Source organism: Triplophysa rosa, linkage group LG14, assembly GCF_024868665.1.
Source record: "Triplophysa rosa linkage group LG14, Trosa_1v2, whole genome shotgun sequence".
Classification (NCBI taxonomy): domain Eukaryota; kingdom Metazoa; phylum Chordata; class Actinopteri; order Cypriniformes; family Nemacheilidae; genus Triplophysa; species Triplophysa rosa.
In genome coordinates this window covers 2,321,923-2,342,793 of record NC_079903.1, presented here as the reverse complement: position 1 = coordinate 2,342,793, position 20,871 = coordinate 2,321,923, and the positions used below count along the sequence as shown (strand labels likewise).

General features: G+C 44.0%; 1 protein-coding gene across 7 annotated transcripts in view; it reads right to left on the bottom strand.

Moving 5' to 3' along the window:
• Window positions 1–20,871, bottom strand: part of limk1a (LIM domain kinase 1a) — a 98,491-nt gene that overhangs the window by 22,181 nt on the left and 55,439 nt on the right. For 6 of the 7 annotated variants that reach the window (XM_057350360.1, XM_057350366.1, XM_057350365.1 and 3 more), the window contains 5 exons: window positions 15,867–16,058; window positions 15,411–15,516; window positions 8,351–8,538; window positions 7,457–7,643; window positions 4,139–4,225 (listed from right to left, as the gene is read on the bottom strand). In XM_057350360.1, coding sequence (XP_057206343.1) covers window positions 4,139–4,225; window positions 7,457–7,643; window positions 8,351–8,538; window positions 15,411–15,516; window positions 15,867–16,058 — 760 coding nt within the window. The remainder of the gene's footprint in view (window positions 1–4,138; window positions 4,226–7,456; window positions 7,644–8,350; window positions 8,539–15,410; window positions 15,517–15,866; window positions 16,059–20,871) is intronic. The other variant, XM_057350361.1, reaches the window with a different exon arrangement.

Here is a 20,871-nt window from a genome sequence, read left to right as displayed (position 1 = left end):
TTTTATATTACTCAAAAAAAACCAGAGTAAATACAAAATGCAGTTTTTAAATGATGGTTTTATTTATTAAGGGAAAAAACAATCCAAACATTTCTGACCCTATGTGAAAAAGTAATTGCCCCCTAAACCTAATAACTAGTTGTGCCACCCTTGGCAGCAACAACTGCAATCAAGCGTTTGCGATAGCTCGCGATGAGTCTTTCACATCGCTGTGGAGGAATTTTGGCCCACTCTTCTTTATGTATATACCTGTATATAAAAATGTATCTGTGCGAAGAATAAATTTGCCAGTGTAGCACGCATGTGATATAGTTTTGCACGTGTTTTAGACCGAGCTGCTTGTTTGTGTGAAGTGTGTTTGTCGCGATGCTTGTTTGTGTGGTGCAAATCAATGGTGCACCGCCATTTTAAATGTTTTTGCATTCAAAACTTGTTTTCATGCTGGACTGAGTCCATATTTAGAGCCCTGTGATTTCCACGATGTGGAAACAAGTTAGGAATAGCGGAGGCGTGATCCGGCTTTTTAAATATGTCATCTGCTTGTTTTGCGTGAATGTGAATGAGCTGCACAGTTTAACGTATTACTACACACGTGTGACGCTCATGCATTTGTCTGCATCTCACTGTATTAGGACATGAACACATAAACTCAATGCCATCTAATCTGGTATGGTGTTTACATGTGCGGGCACTTTTAATCGGAATGATTTTGCGCACATTAGCATGTGCCTTTTATTCCTGTCAATATGGAGTTTCATGTTTTCTTATGCGCGCTATTTTTATGTAACGTTACAGTCTTGCTTTTAATTAAAAGGGACTTCTGCGAATTCCCCAAATGTGGGAATCTCGACTGCATAATTTCTGGTAGTGGGGGACTGCGTTCGCGTAGGGGCAGTTGTGGCCTAATGGTTAGAGAGTCGGACTCATGACCAGAAGGTTGCCGGTTCGATTCCCAGGGCCGGCGGGTAACAACTGAGGTGCCCTTGAGCAAGGCACCTGACCCCTACTTGCTCCCCGGGCGCTGCAGTGATAGCTGCCCACTGCTCCGGGGGTACGTGTGTTCACTACTCTCTGGATGGGTTAAATGCAGAGGTCACATTTCGTTGCCTTGTACCTTCGTACATGTGCAATGACAATAAATTGAATCTAAATCTAAAATCTTAAGCAACAGCGTGAGTTTTTAGCCATACTGGCGTTGGAAGGTGTTAGGAAAAGACGCGCGCAGGAAGGTGACCTTTTTGGCGGCTGTCCATTACTACGGACTATCTCAGTACTACCCCTCCCTCCTCAGAAAAACAGAAGCGTATGGATGAAGGTCCGTAGTAAAGACTGGTAGGAGCGGGTTGTATTTCTGGAAATTAGCGACCTGGAATGGAAGCTAAACTTTTGCATGAGTGGCAGGTCATTCACACCTGTGTGGACTGGTAGAAAGATTTTTGGCCCCAGAAGAAGAGACCGTCAGAGATCCCGTTCCCCTAATTATGCGTGTCGCGATTGTTTTGTACAAACTTGGAAGCTGTTATGCATTTTAGCTTTGAAGTACACCGTCTTCAAAGTCTTCCACCGGTTTCGGATTTGTTCGATGGTATGGGCTGCGCCAGCTTTTTTCCACAAACTGTTTTGAATAAATCCACATTTCTAATCTTCCTGCTTAATTATATTAAGTTCCTTGGTTTGGGCATTTTTATTCCGATTGAGGTGTTTATATGGAGCATTTTCATTCGGATTGGACTTTTAAACCGATTACAATGCTCCATGTAAAACGCACCTAATGTTTGAAAAAAGCCATCATCAACCACACTCTCTTTGCGACGACCCGTCAAAATAAAAGTCTGGTTAGCTTGAACATCCAGATTAAAAACACTGTACTGTATTATAACGTTTAGTAAATTGTACTATTCTAGTAGTAAACTGATAAACTACATAAACACTAGAGCAGTGGTTCTCAAACTGGGGGCAGATTTTGTGGCATTTTATGAAATATAGAAATTTATCATAGATTTTATGCAATGAAACATCAGAAAAATGACACCATCAACCAAACGAATTGAGGTTCCAGCATTGTATAACTGAATGTTTTTGGTTTAATTCAAATTCTAAGTTTAAGATTATACGTCTTTATATGGGGGGCCGCAAAGCGATGCACTTAACACAAAGGGGGCCTTACAACGAAAAAGTTTGAGAACCACTGCACTAGAGTATACTTACTCTTATTTACTAAACTAATGCTTCTTATAGTAAGGTTCAAAAACATTATTGTATCTGCAAAAGGAGGAATTTTACTGCAGTTTACCATAGTAAATAATATAATAGTGTACTACAGTATGTGGATAAATATATAATTATAGTAAAAGAATGGAAAACTCAGAACTCTAAACAGAAATTTAAACAGAAAAAGAAACATGGGAAAAACTAAATTACATGGCCCTAATTTGCCCAACTGTAACATTAACGTCCTTTATCAGTTACCTGCCTATTTATGTGATAAACTACACATAAATATTTTGATGTGTATATTTTTTCTAATATAACAGATGTTTTACACTTGTGCTACAACTGTTTGGCCTGTGCTACAAAACTTTAAACCTCTCTAGCACCAGTGCTACATGCAAAGAAAGTTAATGTACAGCCCTGTGTAAGGGTTACAGTTACTAATTACTTCATAAAAAAGTATTCAGTGACTTAAAGGAATAGTTCACCCAAAAACAAAAATTCTGTCATGAATTTTTTAACTAACATTTAAAAGAGATTAATAAATACTTGAACAAATGTATTGCTCATTCGTTGTTTGTTAATGCTAGTTAGTACATTTATATGATTAACAAATGTTAATTTGGCTTTTATTCACATATAATCATTGATCAGCGCACATAGAGACAGAAACGCAAACTTTAAACGCAAAAACTGTTGTGGAGACTCCGCACTGGCCATCTCTCTAACATTAACGACGTTTAACTGGAGCGAATGAGACAAGCGGATGAAATCATTCATCAGCGCACATACATAGAGCACTATGGTAAACATAGAAGTGCAAATGTGTATCACACGCGAGAACTGTTGCGGAGACTTTACCCGCACACCAGCATCATTTCAACCATCATTTTAATCGGAGCGAATGAGACAAGCGGATGAAATTATTGATCAGCCCACATACATAGAGCGCTATGGTAAACATGGGAAACGTAAATGAGCGTGCACCAAGCGCCAGATGTGTTACTGAGACTCTGCACTGGCCATCTTTTCTAACATTAACACTATTTAACTGCCGCAAACGAGTCAAGTCTGTGAGAGGAGGCGGGGCTCTGTTGTCACTGCGTTCACGTGCAGTGTGTGTCAATTTACTGTCGGAAAAAGGAGAGAGAGCAAGAACGCGCAGCTGGTATCGATACGTGAACTAACCTATCTTTCACTGTGTTCAACAGAACAAATAAATGTTTACAGGTTTGGAGCAACTTGAGCGTGAGTAAATAATGACAGAATTTTCATTTTTGGATGAACTATCCCTTTAATCCAAGCAAGCACCAACATATGAAAGTAATGTAATCTGATTACTTTTGGATTCCTACAAGATTCATCTCATACTGTATATAAAGAGTAAATTAAGAAGAAATATTAAAAATCAACTTGTATTTATTAAGGATTTGGTCCAAAATGAAAGGTATTTGATGCAAAATATTTAAGAAAATGTCATATAGTTTTAACCCATGACAAAGAAAGTGTTTTTAGCTGGAAGGCCTAGTTTGCACTGTACAACCATGTTTTTGCCTTTTCTTATTAAAAAAAGCTGCGATTCAATCTGCGTTTGAGACATGTTATTTGTGCATGTGCCAGCAGGTGGCTCACGTGAGTCATCACTGACAACAGAACCAGAAACTACTGTATAATCAAGCAGCCCTCAAAAAGATGTATTATGACAAAATACTGATTTATTTAGTTTCAAATTAAAGCACTGTAATCTTGACAGTATTCCTTTTTTTACAAAATGTAATTGTAATCTGATTACTATGTTTTTTACGTAACTGTAGCAAATTACAGTTACTACTTTTTTGCATACTGATTACATAACGCTGTTACATGTAATCTGTCACTCTTCAACCCTGTGTATGCTATAGTGGCAGTCATTCCTCTGAATACACACCTCTTTAAGGAAGGTCCTTTGTGTTTCTTCATCAAAGCGAATGAGCTCCTTCATCACCATCACCTCCCCTGTCTCCCTGTGAGTCACCTGATAATGACACAAGCCATGATGTCATCAACATGTGGGACCAACAGATGTGTGTACTTCATACTGTCCAATATACTGTACACTGTTTACTGCCTTCTGTTTTTTTGTACAGGAACAACACGCAACAACAATAGCAGTATGCAGCATGTTTGTCACACGACCTCGTTATATTGCATGTTTAAGGGGCATTCAGTTACACTGGATAAAAATATTGCTTAACCCCTGTAGTCGTTTCTGTGAGCCAAAAATGTAATATTTTGTCCCTCATGTCGTTCTAAACCGTCAAGACCTCCGTGCGTCTTCGAAACCAAAATTAGGATCGTTTTGATGACATCCATCCAGCTTCCAAGCCTCCCATAGACATTGTAGTAATTGTCAGTGTCAAAGTCCAGAAAAGTAATAAAGACATCGTAAAAATGGTTCATGTGATCATGGTGGTTCAATAGAAATTTTATGAAGCAACGGAAATACATTATGTGTGCAAAAGAAACAAAAATAAAGACTTAAATCAACATAGTTTCACATCCCTGTCAGTCTCAGAGAACTTCAATGCATGAGCATCCAGGTTGTGCACTGAACGCCGCATGCGTGGTGGCAGACCCCGACATTCTGATTTACAACCCGGAAGCGCTACACTGTGTTTACAAGCAGAGTAAGCAGACGCAAACACTACAGACACATGCAGCGTTTGGCGCACAACCTGCGTTGAAATGCATTCGTGAACTTGCGTCGGAGACTGACAGGAAAGAGTTTGTTGATTAAAGCCATTATTTGTGTTTCTTTTGCACAAATACTACAATGTCTATGGGGAGGCCTGGAAGCTGGATCTTAATTTGGGTTTCGAAGGCGCGTCTTAAAGGTTCAGAACAACATGAGGGTGAGTAAATAATGAAATAATTTACATTTTTCAGCGAACTAACCATTTAGTGAAAGTGAAGTGAAAGTGACCTATTTGTCAGGTATGGTGACCCATACCCGAAATGTGACCTCTGCATTTAACCCATCCAGAGAGTAGTGAACACACGTACACCCGGAGCAGTGGGCAGCTATAACTGCAGCACCCGGGGGCAAGTAGGGGTAAGGTGAAGGGCACCTCTATGGGATGAATTTGATCAAAATGATTAACAAATGCATGCACAGTCATCCGTGAACGTGATACAAGTTACACTTGTATTTTACTATTCACAAACAAATGCTGTATGATTTGAATCTGTGAAATTTAGATTGTAATAAACATGAGGCGATTTGTACAAATAGAGACAGATTTGTGAATACAATGTTTTATTTTGTGTTCATGTATAATCATTTTGCGCATACCAATGAGAAGTTGTGCATTTGTGTATCCTGCAGCGCGCGTCCATTCATCCTGTTCTGTGCATTCGGATTTTGAGACGTTCTTTACGCGGTTTTGCATTGGACAATCCAAACAACTTCAGATCCACACACAACCGTGCATAAACTACGGCCTCACGGAGCGATGCAGAGGTTTGCGGCAGCTAGGTTGCGCTAGACTTTTTCATTTTCAGTCATTTTGAACGTTATCGCTGTGTTATTATAAAAAGTGTAAAAATATTTTCAGTTCGTTTCACCGTCTAATCTGTTTCGCGATAGTTTCAAAACGAGCTGAAAATATTTTTACATTTTCATAATAACACAACGATAACGTTGTTTGAGGATCTGATTCTGCAATGCATGCATCTGTCACTTAATCAGACCCCCGCGTCGCGTGCTCACACATACACACAGGCGCGCACAGTGGTGTGGTGTTTACAGACTTTTTTCCTTCAGAGAGATAGCGACTATCGTTATTTTGGATAAACCTTAACTTTAATTAGGGGGAAAATGTTTCTCTGCGTCTTTTCCGTTCAGTGAGCGGCAGAAGCAGCACATTCATAACAAAACAGCATCTTAAAGTAACTTGTAAGTGAATTAATAAATGATTACAAAACAGCGTTTACAAGCACCTGTCATTGTTACTGTTATGATTATAAACATTTGTCTGTAATTATTGTTTTATGTCTGACAACAGAAACATTAAATATGTGAACGACTTTATTGGGTATTCAGTTCAGAGAGTAAACACATGTACATAGTGATGATGTCACAAACATGCTAATTAGCACGTAACATCAACCTTGGACCATAGTGACGGGTAAAAATAGATTATGAGAGATTTTTTATGAGCCTGTTCGTCAAAATGACTGACAATGAAAAAGTCTAGCGCAACCTCTGCCGCAAACCTCTGCATCGCTGAGACTGCCATCTAGTGGTAGGTGGTAGTTTATGCACGGTTGTGCGTGGATCTGAAGTTGTTTGTGTGTGGATTGTCCAATGCAAAACCGCGTAAAGAATGTCTCAAAATCCGAATGCACAGAACAGGATGAATGGACGCGCGCTGCAGGATACACAAATGCACAACTTCTCATTGGTATGCGCAAAATGATTATACATGAACACAAAATAAAACATTGTATTCACAAATCTGTCTCTATTTGTACAAATCGCCTCATGTTTATTACAATCTAAATTTCACAGATTCAAATCATACGGCATTTGTTTGTGAATAGTAAAATACAAGTGTAACTTGTATCACGTTCACGGATGACTGTGCATGCATTTGTTAATCATTTTGATATTAAATTCATCCCATACACATCAGTTGCTACCCACTGGCCCTGAGGATCGAACCGGCAACCTTCTGGTCATGATTCCGACTCTCTAACCGTTAGGCCACGACTGCCCTAATGCTACAGCTTATAATGATATTCTAGATATTCCATGATTCCGTGTGCCACGCTCTCCAAGGAACCCGACTCTGAAGCGGTCTCATATGCATCAACCCAAGCGGCACAACTACCGTCGAGGACGCCATATGCCCCAGGAGCCTCTGAAAAAGTTTCAGTGGGACCGCCAAGTGTTGCCTGACGAGAGTAAGACAGCGCAGCATTGACTGGGCGGACTCGCATAGTAACAGAGTCCAGTCCCATACCGAGATAAGAGATGTTCTGCGCAGGGGAGAGCTCGCTCTTGTCCCAGTTGACCTGTGGGCCCAATCGGTCGAGGTGCCGGAGCACAAGGTCCCTGTGCATACACGACAGATCTCGCGAGTGAGCCAAGATAAGCCTGTGTGCTATGGCTGTATAGGCCTACTGCACATTATTTCATGCATGCAGAACATTCACAAACATGTGCGAGAGTAAAATGACAGTGGGAGAGCATGTGTGCGCTCACCTTTATGGCCTGGCCGAAGCAGCCCTTCCCCAGCACCTCTCCATGGATCAGGTCGGAGGCTCTGAATATTCGGTGCATGTGGTTGGACATGACTCGCAGTGACTCTGAACGGCCGATGTCTTTCCTCAGAGACATTGGTGATGGCGTGTTACTGGAGCTTGGGGATTTGTCAATACTGTAGCTGCGCCTGCAGAAACAAAACACATCAACTGTTCATTTCATTTCCACATAAAATGCAATATCACATTATAAATTATTATTAAAAGGGCAAATTGCTAATTATACATACAAATAATTAATGTAATTATTGCTATCACGGTTTCAGTGTACTTGTTTGACTGATAAAGTAATGTTTTACCATGAGTCCTCATGTTGATGTCTGTTATGAAAGCTTGATGCTTTTGAAGCATTTTTATTAAGCTATCGAACTGGTACTTAAATGTACTTAATATCAATATGTTTAAATTAATTTGCCACGTCATGTGACCTATTTAAAACATGCACATGCACATGCCATTTTATCCAATGTGAACAAAAAATGAGTGAGCATTAAACATTTGACAAAACACTACATGACAAAACATTAACAGATGATTGCACTATTTGATCAGGTCTCTATCGTATTCAGAGAGAGACACTTTATTTTACAGTGTCTTTCTTACATGTTACATGTACCTACTACACAGTAGCAACTATATGCAACAATTGACCATAATTCCATGCAACTAACCATTCACTAAAAACTGCAGTATGGTAAGTAGTCAGTACTCGTATGTATGTATGCACTGTATCACAGACATCTTAAAATAAAGTGTAACCATACATAATATATTCCTCAAGATTTCATTTAAGACATTGTATCAATATGTAGTTGAAGTGAATATTGAGGTTTACGTGATCATGCGTGACCGTAGGTTATTGATGTCCTGACTCGGGGGTCGTGTGATGGGGGTGATGGGACTGGACCCTTCAGACAGGGGCATGGGACCATCGGTCTGGTCCATAGGACGCCCGAGGTCATGTGGATCATGTTCGATAGTTAGCTGCAGCAATCGACTGGTTTCCTGAATAAGCAAATCAATCTGATACAAACACAGACAGTCAACATTTGTGTAAATTTCATGAAAATGTTGAATTGACTATGCTGCACTTTGTTACTGTACTGTTACTGATGGCAGCTAGAAAGTGTTCACACTCAAATGTTTCATCCCACAGCAGCTTGCAAGGCTCCACTTGCAGTAGACAAATCAAGTTTATATAAACCAAAATTACTAGTTGACATAAAATATTTCTTTTTTTTGCATCTTAAAAATCCCAAAAGGTTGATGAAGTAAACTCGTTCCCATTATAGAGTATAGTAAGAAAATCATTCAATAACCATTCTCGATTCTCCACGAAAATACCCATCAAAATTTCTATTGACACAGAACGTCTCGGTTACGTTTGTAACCTCGGTTCCCTGATGGAGGGAACGAGACGTTGTGTCGAACCGACAGATGGGGTTCGTCCTTGAGAACCAATCGCTTCCGACTTCTCTAGAAAAGGCCAATGAAAATTGGCGAATGAAATTTGCATGCCGGATTCCGCCCCCGGATATCCGGGTATAAAAGGGAGACGGCGTGCCTCATTCATTCACCTTAGTTCTGAGGAGCCTGAGACCTCTCACGACTGCTGCAGTGGACAGCACGTGTTGTGGCAAGAGGACACAACGTCTCGTTCCCTCCATCAGGGAACCGAGGTTACAAACGTAACCGAGACGTTCCCTTTCTGTCGGTCTCTCGACGTTGTGTCGAACCGACAGATGGGGTTCCAATGGAAAACGCCATAACACTGTGCCCTGTCACAATCTCAACGAAGCGACGGTGACTGGCCTGGGCGTGTCAGCCGTGAACGCTACCGCGAAATTGTAACCTACCAGTGGGTAGGTAGGGGGTCCCAGAGCTTTCTTGAAAGGTGGGAAGGCCCCTACCTTCGGCCTCACAGGCGGCGGCCTTGTTTCTCTAACAGCGAGAAGCCGCCCGGAACCGTAAGGCCACTGGGTAAGCGCTACTTCCTCAAGCGGGGGATGCGCTACAGAGACCACTTCCTACCACAGGGAGGAGACTAGTGGAGATACCAACATGGTCTCACCGATGGGGGAGAACTCATGGGAAGAAAGTGCGGACTGAAGGAGTTAACCGCGAGGTGGAGGTCCACCTAAGGAGGTCATGGGTTACCAAGGTGGGAACCAGCATGAGGATACATCAGACGGAACCGCCCTACTGGGGGGTTGCAACGTCTGGTAGCACTAGGTCCGGTTAGAGCTATGTTGCGAATAACTCCGGAGATACCCGGCCTAAGGGGCAGGGCTGCTCTGCCCAGCCCGCCCGCAGGAGGTGCTTGCTAGTGATGGATGGAGTGCCTGTTCTTCACCCAGTGGGGGAAGAAGGGAGGCTAGTTAGTACGCTGACCCCCTTAGGAGAAAGGGGGGAAGGTACTGTCATAGGCGTACACCCTACCGGCCGCCGGTCTTGCCTGATGCCTGCAAGACTCGAGCCGATACCGGTTTTACGCGGAGGCTGTAGGACCTCGCGAAGGTGATGGGTGTAGCCCAACCCGCAGCTCTGCAGATGTCTGCCAGAGAGGCGCCTCGAGCCAGTGCCCACGAGGAGGCTGTACTCCGTGTGGAGAGAGCTCTCACCCAGTGGGCATAGGCGATCTTAGGACAGGTACGCCATAGTGACGGCGTCCATGATCCAGTGCGCCAATCTCTGTTTGAGACAGCCCTCCCTGCTGATCTCCAAAACAGACAAAGAGCTGCTCAGAGCTACTGTGGCTCTGCGTGCGGTCCAAGCAGAGGCGCAATGCGCGTACTGGACACAACACGGATGGGGTTGGGTCTTCCTCCCCGGTGGGGAGCGCCTGTAAGTTCACCACCTGGTGTCTCGGGGGAGTGGTGGGAACTTTGGGCACGTAGCCGGGCCGGGGTCTCAGGATAGCGTGAGAATAACCGGGCCCGAGTTCTAGGCAATCTGTGGACACGGAGAATGCTTGTAGGTCCGCTACCCTCTTGAGCGTCCTCCCGAGAGCCGTCTTCATCGTGAAGTGAGAAAGAGCGGCATCTCCGAGGGGCTCCAGGACCGCATCAAGGTCGTAAGAGGGTACGGAGCGTGGGTGAGGTGGTAGCCTTCCCGCGCCCCTTAGGAACCAAATGATCAGGTTGTGCTGTCCTAGAGACTACCAGCAACTGGGTCGTGATGAGCGGCAACAGCGGCTACATACACGTTCAGTGTGGAAGGGGAGAGATTATTCTCGAGTCTCTGGAAGGACCGCACCCACTTGATCAAGCAACTCCGCGGGTCTTCTTCTCGAGAAGAGCACCAGGATGAGAAGAGGCACCACTAGGCGTATCGTCACCTAGTGGCCAGGGCCCTAGCCTGAGTAGTGGTCTTAACCGCCGCAGGGGTTAGGCCACTCAGGATCTCCTCGTTCCGTCCAGGGGCCAGACATGGAGGTTCCAGAGGTCTAGCCCGTGATGCCATAACGTGCCCTTCCCCTGGGAAAGCAGGTCCTTCGTCAGGGGAATCGGCCAGGGGGGAGCTGTCGTCAAGAGCATTAGCTCCGAGAACCAAGTCCGGTTGGGCCAGTATGGCGCAACTAGTACACTTGATGCTCCTCTTCCCTGACCTTGCACAGGGTCTGTGCAGTGAGGCTCACTGGGGGAAGACGTACTTCCGCTTGTCCCACGGCCAGCTGTGCGCTAGAGCCTCCGTGCCGAGGCAGGGAGTACCTTAGCGGCAATGGGTGGTGTCCAGGGAGGCGAAGGGGTCTACCTGAGCCCGCCCTGACTGTCCCCAATGAGCTGGCTACGCGGGGGTGGAGTCGCCACTCTCCGCGAGGCGTAACTGACGAGAGAGCACATCGGCTGTCTGGTTCAGGTCACCTGGGATATGTGTGGCCCTGCGGACTCCACAGGAGGAGGCGTCGGGCGAGTCGTGTTAGCTGCCATAAGCGAACGCCACCCTGGCGGTAAAACACGCTACGGCAGTTGTGCAGTCCGACCGGACCAGCACGTGCTCGTTCTGCACAAGAGGTTGTAACCCCTTCAGTGCGGGTAGCACATCCAACAACTCTAGGCAATTGAATGCCTGCGCAGGCGGGGGCCCGTCCATCGCCCTGACACTGCGTGCCCGTTGCACACGGCACCCCAACCCTGCAGGGAGGCGTCTGTCGACCCTGACGCGTCTCGCCTGCCCGAGAGGGACCCCCGTCCGTATAAAAGGTCATTGAAGACCAAGGGGTTAGGGTGCGTCGGCAGAAAAGCGTAATCACCATCCGCCTGCTGCCGGTGTGCCACGCTCTCCAGGGAACTCGACTCTGTAGCCAGTGTTGGAGCGGTCTCATGAGCATCAACCTGAGGGGTATCACCACCGTCGAGGATGCCATGTACCCAGGAGCCTCCTCCCGCTGACTGCTTGAAAATTCCAGGCAGTACAACACTGACTGAGTGCAATCGCGCTGTAATGGAGACAGAGTTGAGTTCCATACCAAAAAAGAGTATGTTCTGCACAGAGGAGAGCTTGCTCCTTTTCAGTTGTCCTGTGGTCCCAATCGATCTAGGTGCCGAAGCACTAGGTCCCTGTGTGTACATAACAGATCTCACGAGTGTGTCAAAAGAGCCAGTCGTCGAGATAGTTTAGTACCCGCACACCTCTCTCCCTGAGGGGAGTGAGGGCGGCTTCCACGATCTTCGTGAAGACTCGTGGGGACAGGGACAGACCGAAGGGGAGGACTCTGTACTAATATGCCTGACCCTCGAAAGCGAACCGTAGGAATGGGCGATGATGAGGGAGAAGAGACATGAAAGTAAGCCTCCTTCAGGTCGATTGCCATGAATCCATCTTGACATCTGACAGATGCCAGGATGCGCTTCTGCGTGAGCATCCTGAACAGCAGCTTGAGTAGGTGCCTGTTCAGGGTACGCAGATCTAGCGACCCCCGCTCTTTTGGGGACAATGAAGTACAGGCTGTAAAACCCGTTGAACATCTAGGCTAGAGGGACGAGCACGATCGCTTCCTCACCAGAGGGGTGGCGACCTCGGCCCGAAGCACGGGGCATCCTTGCCTCTGCTGAGGTTAAGAGGATGCCCCGAAACTTGGGCGGGCGTCCGGGGAGTGGATCGCGTAGCCGAGACGGACCGTATCCCGAAGTCACCGTGACGGTTTGGGAAGCTCTTGTCAGGCTCCCAGGGACCGACAGGGAGGCTAGGGGTACGTTCTGCTTCATCGACCTCCCGGGGGTGGTTCGATGGCTGGCAGTACGGATCCCTCACCGTGGGGGGGGACCCCCGGGGAGGAGATCGGCACTGCAGTTTTACCTGTCTGGCGAAGATGTAGCACAACGCACCATCGAATGAGAGTGCTTGGGCTGATGATTATCCTCGACATTGGGTCTCGCTGCAACGTCGAGTTGCCGAACACCGTCGTGTAGAGGGTGAGAGCGGCTGTGATAATTTCTAGACGATATGTGGCACAAAGCACCGTCGATTGAGAGTGCTTAGGCTGCTGATTATCCTCGACATTGGGTCTTGCCGCAATGTCGAGTTGCCGAACACCGTCGTGTAGAGGGTGAGAGCGGCTGTGAAAATACCCAGACGATATATGGCACAAAGCACCGTCGATTGAGAGTGCTTAGGCTGCTGATTATCCTCGACATTGGGTCTCGCCGTGACGCAACGTCGAGTTGCCGAACACCGTCGTGTAGAGGGTGAGAGCGGCTGATATAAACGCCCAGAGAGGGAGAAAAACTTTAGAAAGGTATTCTCGAACTCCCTGGGGTCTTCCCATGAGGGCCGCAGGCTTTCGCCGCAGCTGCTGATGGGGTGGTGTTCTCCTCTTCGATGTCTCGAAGAGGACCAGGGCTGCTGGGAAGCAGACGGTGCACGGGATTTCGGCGGCCAGAGGGCGGTCTAGTCGCGGCTGGGGAGGACATACGTGATATCCTCTATCTGCTCCCTAACTGTCGAACCCGACAGTATCACCAAACAGCCCCCCCCTTGCGAGATGGGTGCATCGAGAAAGCGGACTTTCTCAGAGTTACTCACCTGTGCAAGGTTCAGCCAGAGGTGTCTCTCCTGGACCACAAGTGTGGACATCGCCCGACCCAGGGCCCGCGCGATCACCTTGTTCGCCCGAGAGCGAGGTCGGTGAAGCCGCGGAGTTCCTGCATAAGCGCTGGGTCGGTCTTACCCTCGTGGAGCTCTCTCCGCGCATTGGCCTGCAGGAAGGCCATAGCATTGAGAGAGGGGGCAGCTTGGCCCGCAGCAGAGTAAGCTCTCGACACCTCAGATGCCGAAAAGCCTACGTGCTTTGGACGGGAGTTTAGGTCGAGCCCCGGGGGACATTGACGTATCCTCTAGCTGCCCCACCATCGAGGGAAGATAGGGTGATGGAACTAGTTGACGTGTACGCGCCGAAGGGGGCGTTCCAGGTCGTACTAGGTTCCTCATGCACTTCCGGGGGAACACGGCACTGAGGGCGAGTGCGGCTTGGAGCCGCTCTCAAGCCTGATGTACCGTGTATTCAGCCGCGAGCGTTGGGAGAGGCAGTGCGGTGCACCGCAACCCAAAGCCGACGGCCCGGGAAAGCATGGCTGACATTTCAACATCCGTTTCCTCCTGATCTCGACCCCCCGAGGGAGGGAGCTTCAAGGAATCGTCGGAGTCTGATGCCAGTAAGTCACCCTCCGATGCTGCAACAGACACCTCATCATCACGTACCGTGTCCGATACGTAATTGAGGAATAAGACGGCGGACCGTCTTATGGGGAACGGTCAGACGAGCAAAGCGAGGTGCGAACGGTCCGCGAGCCAGTGGTTGACGGATTAGCGCTCACAGTAATCCTCATATCACCCTCGCTGCTCGTAGTCGGCCGTAGTCCTGCCGTCACGAAACGGGAAGCAGACAAGGTGGTGGCTGAGTCCCATGGGAACACAGCCACCCATGACGCAACGTCTGAATCGTCACCGCCCGCACTGCGGGCAGGACGTATCCACAATATCTGCCCCAGCGTACTGGAAGCAGATATCGTGTCCGTCCCCCTCCTCGATGAGTGTGTTGCACCCAAGAGAACAGCGGGACATGCCACGCTGGAGAAATTTGCTCTTTTAGAGAAAAAACTCGAACACTTCTGGAACCGCCGAGACGCCCAGGGGAAGTCGCTGCAGGAAGGGACAGTCCGCTGCACCTCGTCGTAGAGCCGGCAGTCTTGTAGCGAAGTCTGTTGATCACGAGCGAAGGCTCCGAAGAACAAAAGGTGAATGAATGAGGCACGCCGTCTCCCTTTTATACCGGGGGCGGAGTCCGGCATGCAAATTTCATTCGCCAATTTTCATTGGCCTTTTCTAGAGAAGTCGGAAGCGATTGGTTCTCAAGGACGAACCCCATCTGTCGGTTCGACACAACGTCGAGAGACCGACAGAAAGGGAACTTCTTATTCATTGACCACACATAAATAATCAAAATTTTTTAGAAGCAAGGGTACTTCCAAATACTTCCCTGTTGAAAACAACAGCATATGCTGGGTTAGGTATGTTTTGATGCTGGTTTGTGCTGGTCAAATGCTGGTTTAAGCTGGTCATGTGCTGGTCTTAGCTGGTCATGTGCTGGTTCCTCACCAGTTTAAACCAGCTCGGGACCATCTTAAGCCAGCACATGGCCAGCAAAGACCAGCACACGACCAGCTAAAACCAGCACATGACCAGCTAAAACCAGCATGTGACCATCTTAAACTAGCATGTGATCAGCGTAAACCAGCATCAAAACATACCCAACCAAGCATATGCTGTTTTTTCAACAGGGTTTGTTGGATTAATATAAATAAACTATATTTTTTGATGATAAGTTATTAATTGTGTGAGTAAAGTCATTTAGCAGGAACCCTTCATACACTGCTCACTAGGTTTTGCAAGTTTACCTCATCTAGAGGAACATTCTGAATCGGGGTGCCGTTGATCTCGAGGATCCGATCACCGACATGAATAGAGTTCTTCACATCTGGACTGATGCATTCAGAATCCACCCTTTAAACACAAAACAAACATGCACTCAAATCATAATAAATAAAACACACCCATATGAGTAACACAGGTGGCTTTGACATTGTTTTTATACACATAATTAAAATAATTAAATAATAATAATAATGTATACGTTGTGGGGACTTTCCATACTCATAACTACTTGAATACTGTCCAAACTGTATTTTCTAACCTTCGAACCCTCATCCTACCCCTAAACCAAACCCATAAACAACCTTGCTCCATTTTTAAATTAAAAAAATTAACACCATTAAGTTTGTTTAACAACCAATTTGAACCATGGGACCCCACAATGTATAGAAACCTGCACAAACACGTACAGACACACTCACTGTGTGACTCTGACAGTGTGGTCGGAGCAGTGTCTGTTGGGACTCGGCCCTTGATCGATGGACACGGAGAATCCACGCTTGCCATCGGTGGAGGCGGGAATGGACAACAGAGTGACTGTGTGAGGAATCCTAGAGCACGGAGAGTCGGTCAGGGTGACAGGTGTCATGATGGTTTGATAATAACAGTGACCACTAGAGGGAGACACAGCATATTTATTATCATACAAGCTCTATTCAAGTCACCTGGTTTTACCCCTAATAGTTAAATTAGGATGTTTAAGACACTTTTAATTATACATTTATTTATTTTAATTATAAATCTAATTTATAAAAATGCCTTAGAATAAAACATTACTGGTTTGCATCTTGAGACCAAACAATGGCACTGACAATTTTACGTTATTTTCAGTTAAGACAGCTCAAACATTCATTTTAGTCTGGGACTAGCCTTAAGCCTTGTCTGTGAAACCGGGCATAAAACTCTTAAATGGCTTTAACAATTCTGGGGTAACATGTATATACAAGTGTGTTTATATTATTAATTGGAAATCTTGTGCTAATGATCATTTGATTTGATCATTTGATTGTCTCTAGTGTAAAAGCAACATTTCCCCACAAATATAACACACAACGATAAAATCTGACGTTACACGATCATGTTAACATTTTTGAAGGATGTTTTATTTATTTGACACATGTTGACTGGGAATTAAAACAGAGTCTCCCACATGGGCATAGCTTACCCACCAATTGGCCAACTCACTAAGGTTTAAAAAAGTTGTCTCCTATTCACCTTATTTTTGACGTAAATGTGGACGCCGCCATCTTTGTGCTGTTTGTATTTAGACTTCCGGTGAGCCATTATAGCTAATGACAGTCGTATTGCGAGTGAGACGAATGTGCTGTTTTGACTGGCTAGTTAATATTTATTATGGAACCCAAGGGTACAAGCTTAATGTGTGCAGTTGGAGGTTGCCATAATAGCTGGTACAAACGCAAAAAATCTCTACAAAACATTTGTTTTGACCGTAATCCTTGCACCAGAACTGAATCTGGATGTCGCACACCCTATGATCTGCATCCATTATTCATTATTTTAGCCTACTGGATGCTCTTTCTCCTGGACAATTCACCTTCTTGACTACAATAACTAATAAACATCGTTTAAAGGCAGGCATTTATGGGGAGAGCGACACTAAATGTAGAAAAATATCATTATTATATATCATAGATTACATATAAACAAAACGTAACAACTTAATAAACAGTATGCAAATAGTGGTATAATAATATTAGCAGGAGTTAAAACTTAGCTGTCAGCATTTTTATATGTATTTAGCCATTTAAAACTTAACAGGCTAAAGCAACCCTAACTTACCTGCCAGAGGATGGCAGCTGCATGATTAACAGTTACAGGATTTGCGCTGTCATTGCATGGACTTTTTTTATCCAAAGCACATTTAACATTTTATCAACACGCTAAACAGTACTGATAGCCTAGTTTACCAGGCCATGTTACTAGGAGGATTGAAGCTGAAGTAAGCAAGGGAGAAATTGAACAACATAAAATATTTTTATTTAATAGACAATAAAAAATAAACGTAATATTAAATAAATGTGACAAACAGTTGTTTTGTTCTGTTTATTATAAACAAATAAAATAAGCAAATAAGGTGAAAATTAACTTTACAATGTAACAAAACAATCCATAAAGCCACACAGACTTTATGACAAATGTCTGCGACAGTACTGTCAGACTGTATATGGTATATGGATACGTGTCCGAAATCATTCACTCAATTCTTACCGACTAGTGAATAGTGAATGAGTGAACTCCAAAACAAATATACACACTAATTTAGGTTATTATACATTCTAAAACATTAATTTAGATAGTATAGTACTGTATATTTTCATGTTAGATGCAGATCAGATGAGTAACTGACCTTTAATTTAACTACTTGGACTTGTGAGTAGCTTGTAATTTATCTAACTAAGGTTTCAGAGTAGCTTCTCATACACTGCCACTGAAGCTGTTTTTTAATTAGCAGATTAAAATCTAATCTGAAATATTGACAAGAAACTGTGCAACGTGAACTGTGACTGTGGTAAAACTCTAAATGCCTCCCACTGATGTCACTGCCATTATATGACTGGTTGAAGTGCCACACATGATCCAAGTTAGCCATTTTGACTTTTCTAATGGTAGAATTTGTCAACTCCATAATATTAAAGTCCCCGTGAACCGGAAGTTGTGATCGTTTTTACTTACGTATTTTGACGCATTTCTGAGCGAAATGGAATTTCTAATGAAAAAATGGTGGGCATGGCTTTCATCTTTCTCTGCGATTTGTTTGGATGTACTAAAACGTCGGTTGCATTTTGAAATTTAACTGGCAGCAGACTGAAAGTTGAAGGGGAGGAGTTAACGGATGCCCCACCCAAGCCATCTAACATAATGTACGTCATTTAAGATGGTAAGTCATTACAGGAAGAAAGTGCATTTTCCGATTTTAACTAAAGATTATGAGTGCACACAAATTTAAAAAAGAGAATGACCCACATTGATGATATTTCATGATTTGTTTTTTCACTGGGACTTTAAGGTATCTCTGTCTACATGCTTGCTTTGGAAACGCTCTCACATATTGTGATGTCACTCGTTGCTTGGTCTGCAACATCAAGCTTATTTTGGGAGGGGACCAATGAGTTGAATCATGTGTTTTATATAAGGAGTAGGGATATTAATGATTAATCGACAATCTATTATCTGTCGATAACTCAGTGTAACAAAGTTTTGTTTCGCCCGACCTTTTTATAGTTGTTATACAATTCTGTGGTGCAAATTATTGGGGTAATACTTATTTTTATTTAGCATCAATGTTTTTGTGTACATTTAGCTAAAGTACATTTTGAGCTTATATCATTCATTTACATGACGATATATTGGTATATTGCAAATAAACAAAAACTGTACAAATTTTCACATATTTAAAAGATTATTTTAAATATAGTCATAAAAGACAAAAACGATCAAATGTACACTTCTGAAGTTTTGGACGACTCATTTTTAGTAAGTTATGTCAAACTGTTGTTTTGAGCCTAGTGTTATGCCAGTACCATGTCATTTCTGCGTACGAGTAATAATACAGGAATGTGTGAAAATATTTTTTGAGTACTGTCGATGGTAAAAAAAGTAATATGATTTTCATTATTCAGCATGTTAAACTTCATAAAGAAACAGTAAAAATTTAAATGAAATATAACTTTTTTAAAATTGTTAAAGTGTGGAAAGAGCGTGGGTTATCTGTCGATACGTTCCTTACTATAGCAACAGACTCACTGCACATTTTTTTGTAGAATCATCATAAAACCTCTGCAAAAAACATTCTCTCCTCCAGAGGGCCTCGCACATCAAGTTCGCACAGGGCCTCACACCCATAGATATCAAAACTAGATGCCGCATTAGCATCTGTTTCTATGGGTCGCAATACGTAGGTTGTCCTCCACCATATTGGAACGGTGCGAGCCGGTCTGTGTTGCCAAGTCTGCAGCTTTCCAGTGGAAATAGGTTACTTTGTAACTGTTGCTCTGGTTTGTTTTATCCACAGGTTAGGAGTGGAAGGATTTTGTTATATAGGTGTCAATTTTAAGATGATTTTATTTATGAATGTTAAGTTCTGTTATTGGGACTAGGGACATTAGGTTCGTGATGAAGGATTTTGTTTAAAAAAATCTGCCAACCCTGCCAAGCCGGTCATTTAACACTCAAGAGCAAGCTGACTGTGTATGATTATGAAAACATATTTGTTGTTGTGTAAACTCAAACATTATATTTCCTCCACCAACACAAGACAACAACGACAGGGTAACCAATTTGGGGGAATTAAAAGTGTTGTGGCATTCTAGCAAACTTTGAGTGACATCAGAGGACCTTTCCAAGATGGCGGACGCATCTACGTGCCTGGAGAGCTTGAATGAGGCATCTAGTTTTGATATGTATGCTCGCACCCCCCTTGCAACAGTCCTGTCGGTAACACCTGTGTTGTCACAAGTTTATTCAGTGGAAAAGAATCTTCACCGGGTTTTCTATAGTGTACCATCAGGGTGTTGTTGTCGCATTGCACAGAATACAGTGTGGATAGCTACATCAGTTATTTCATTCAAAATAGATCAGCATATAATTTACTTTAACTGTGACATTTAGCTTCTGCTCATGTAATATACAAAAATGACATTATTCGTGTGAGGTACACATCAACAGGACTGCTAAAGAAGGCTGTACACGTTATTGACATTTGTGAGTAAAAATGCGTTTATAATTCTCATTAAAGGGATACTCCACCCAAAAATGAAAATTCTGTCATGAATTACTTAAGTAGCTCCAAACCTGTACAACAAAGAACAAAGGAATTCATACAGGTTTATACACGTTGAGGAGGGTAATTCTTGACAGATTTTTTTGGGTGGACTATCCCTTTAATATGTGCAGTATTGTATGCATATTAAGGGAAAAATGTACACGCTTATAATAAAAACGTCAACATTTTCTCATAAGGACACAAGCAATGATATGAATGAACTTTTTTCACATGACAGCCAATGTGGCTTGTTGATTTCCAAAATTACTACCACTCAGCATTTTCACTAGCCACAATTTTGTTGTTAGGAAAATACATTTTAAATACATTTTATATTCAGCATGCCTAAGTTGACTTTGGCATGCTGAAATGAGTTTAGAGTAATTTTACTTGATTCAATCTCATTATGAGATTGTGTGTGTTGTGTGACGTCGGTCAGTGGTTTGCATTCCGATGAGCAAACACTGGGTGCAGGGTATGCTCATGGGAGTTGTAGTTTTGTAGTGTCACATTGCAATTAGTTAATTGTTTTACACAAGAATTATGTTCAACCTGCCAAAGTGGCTAGTCTTACCCACTACAGCTGAAATCTACCCGCATTTGGCAGGTTGCCGGGTGTCAAGGTTGCCAGAGTGTGCACACTA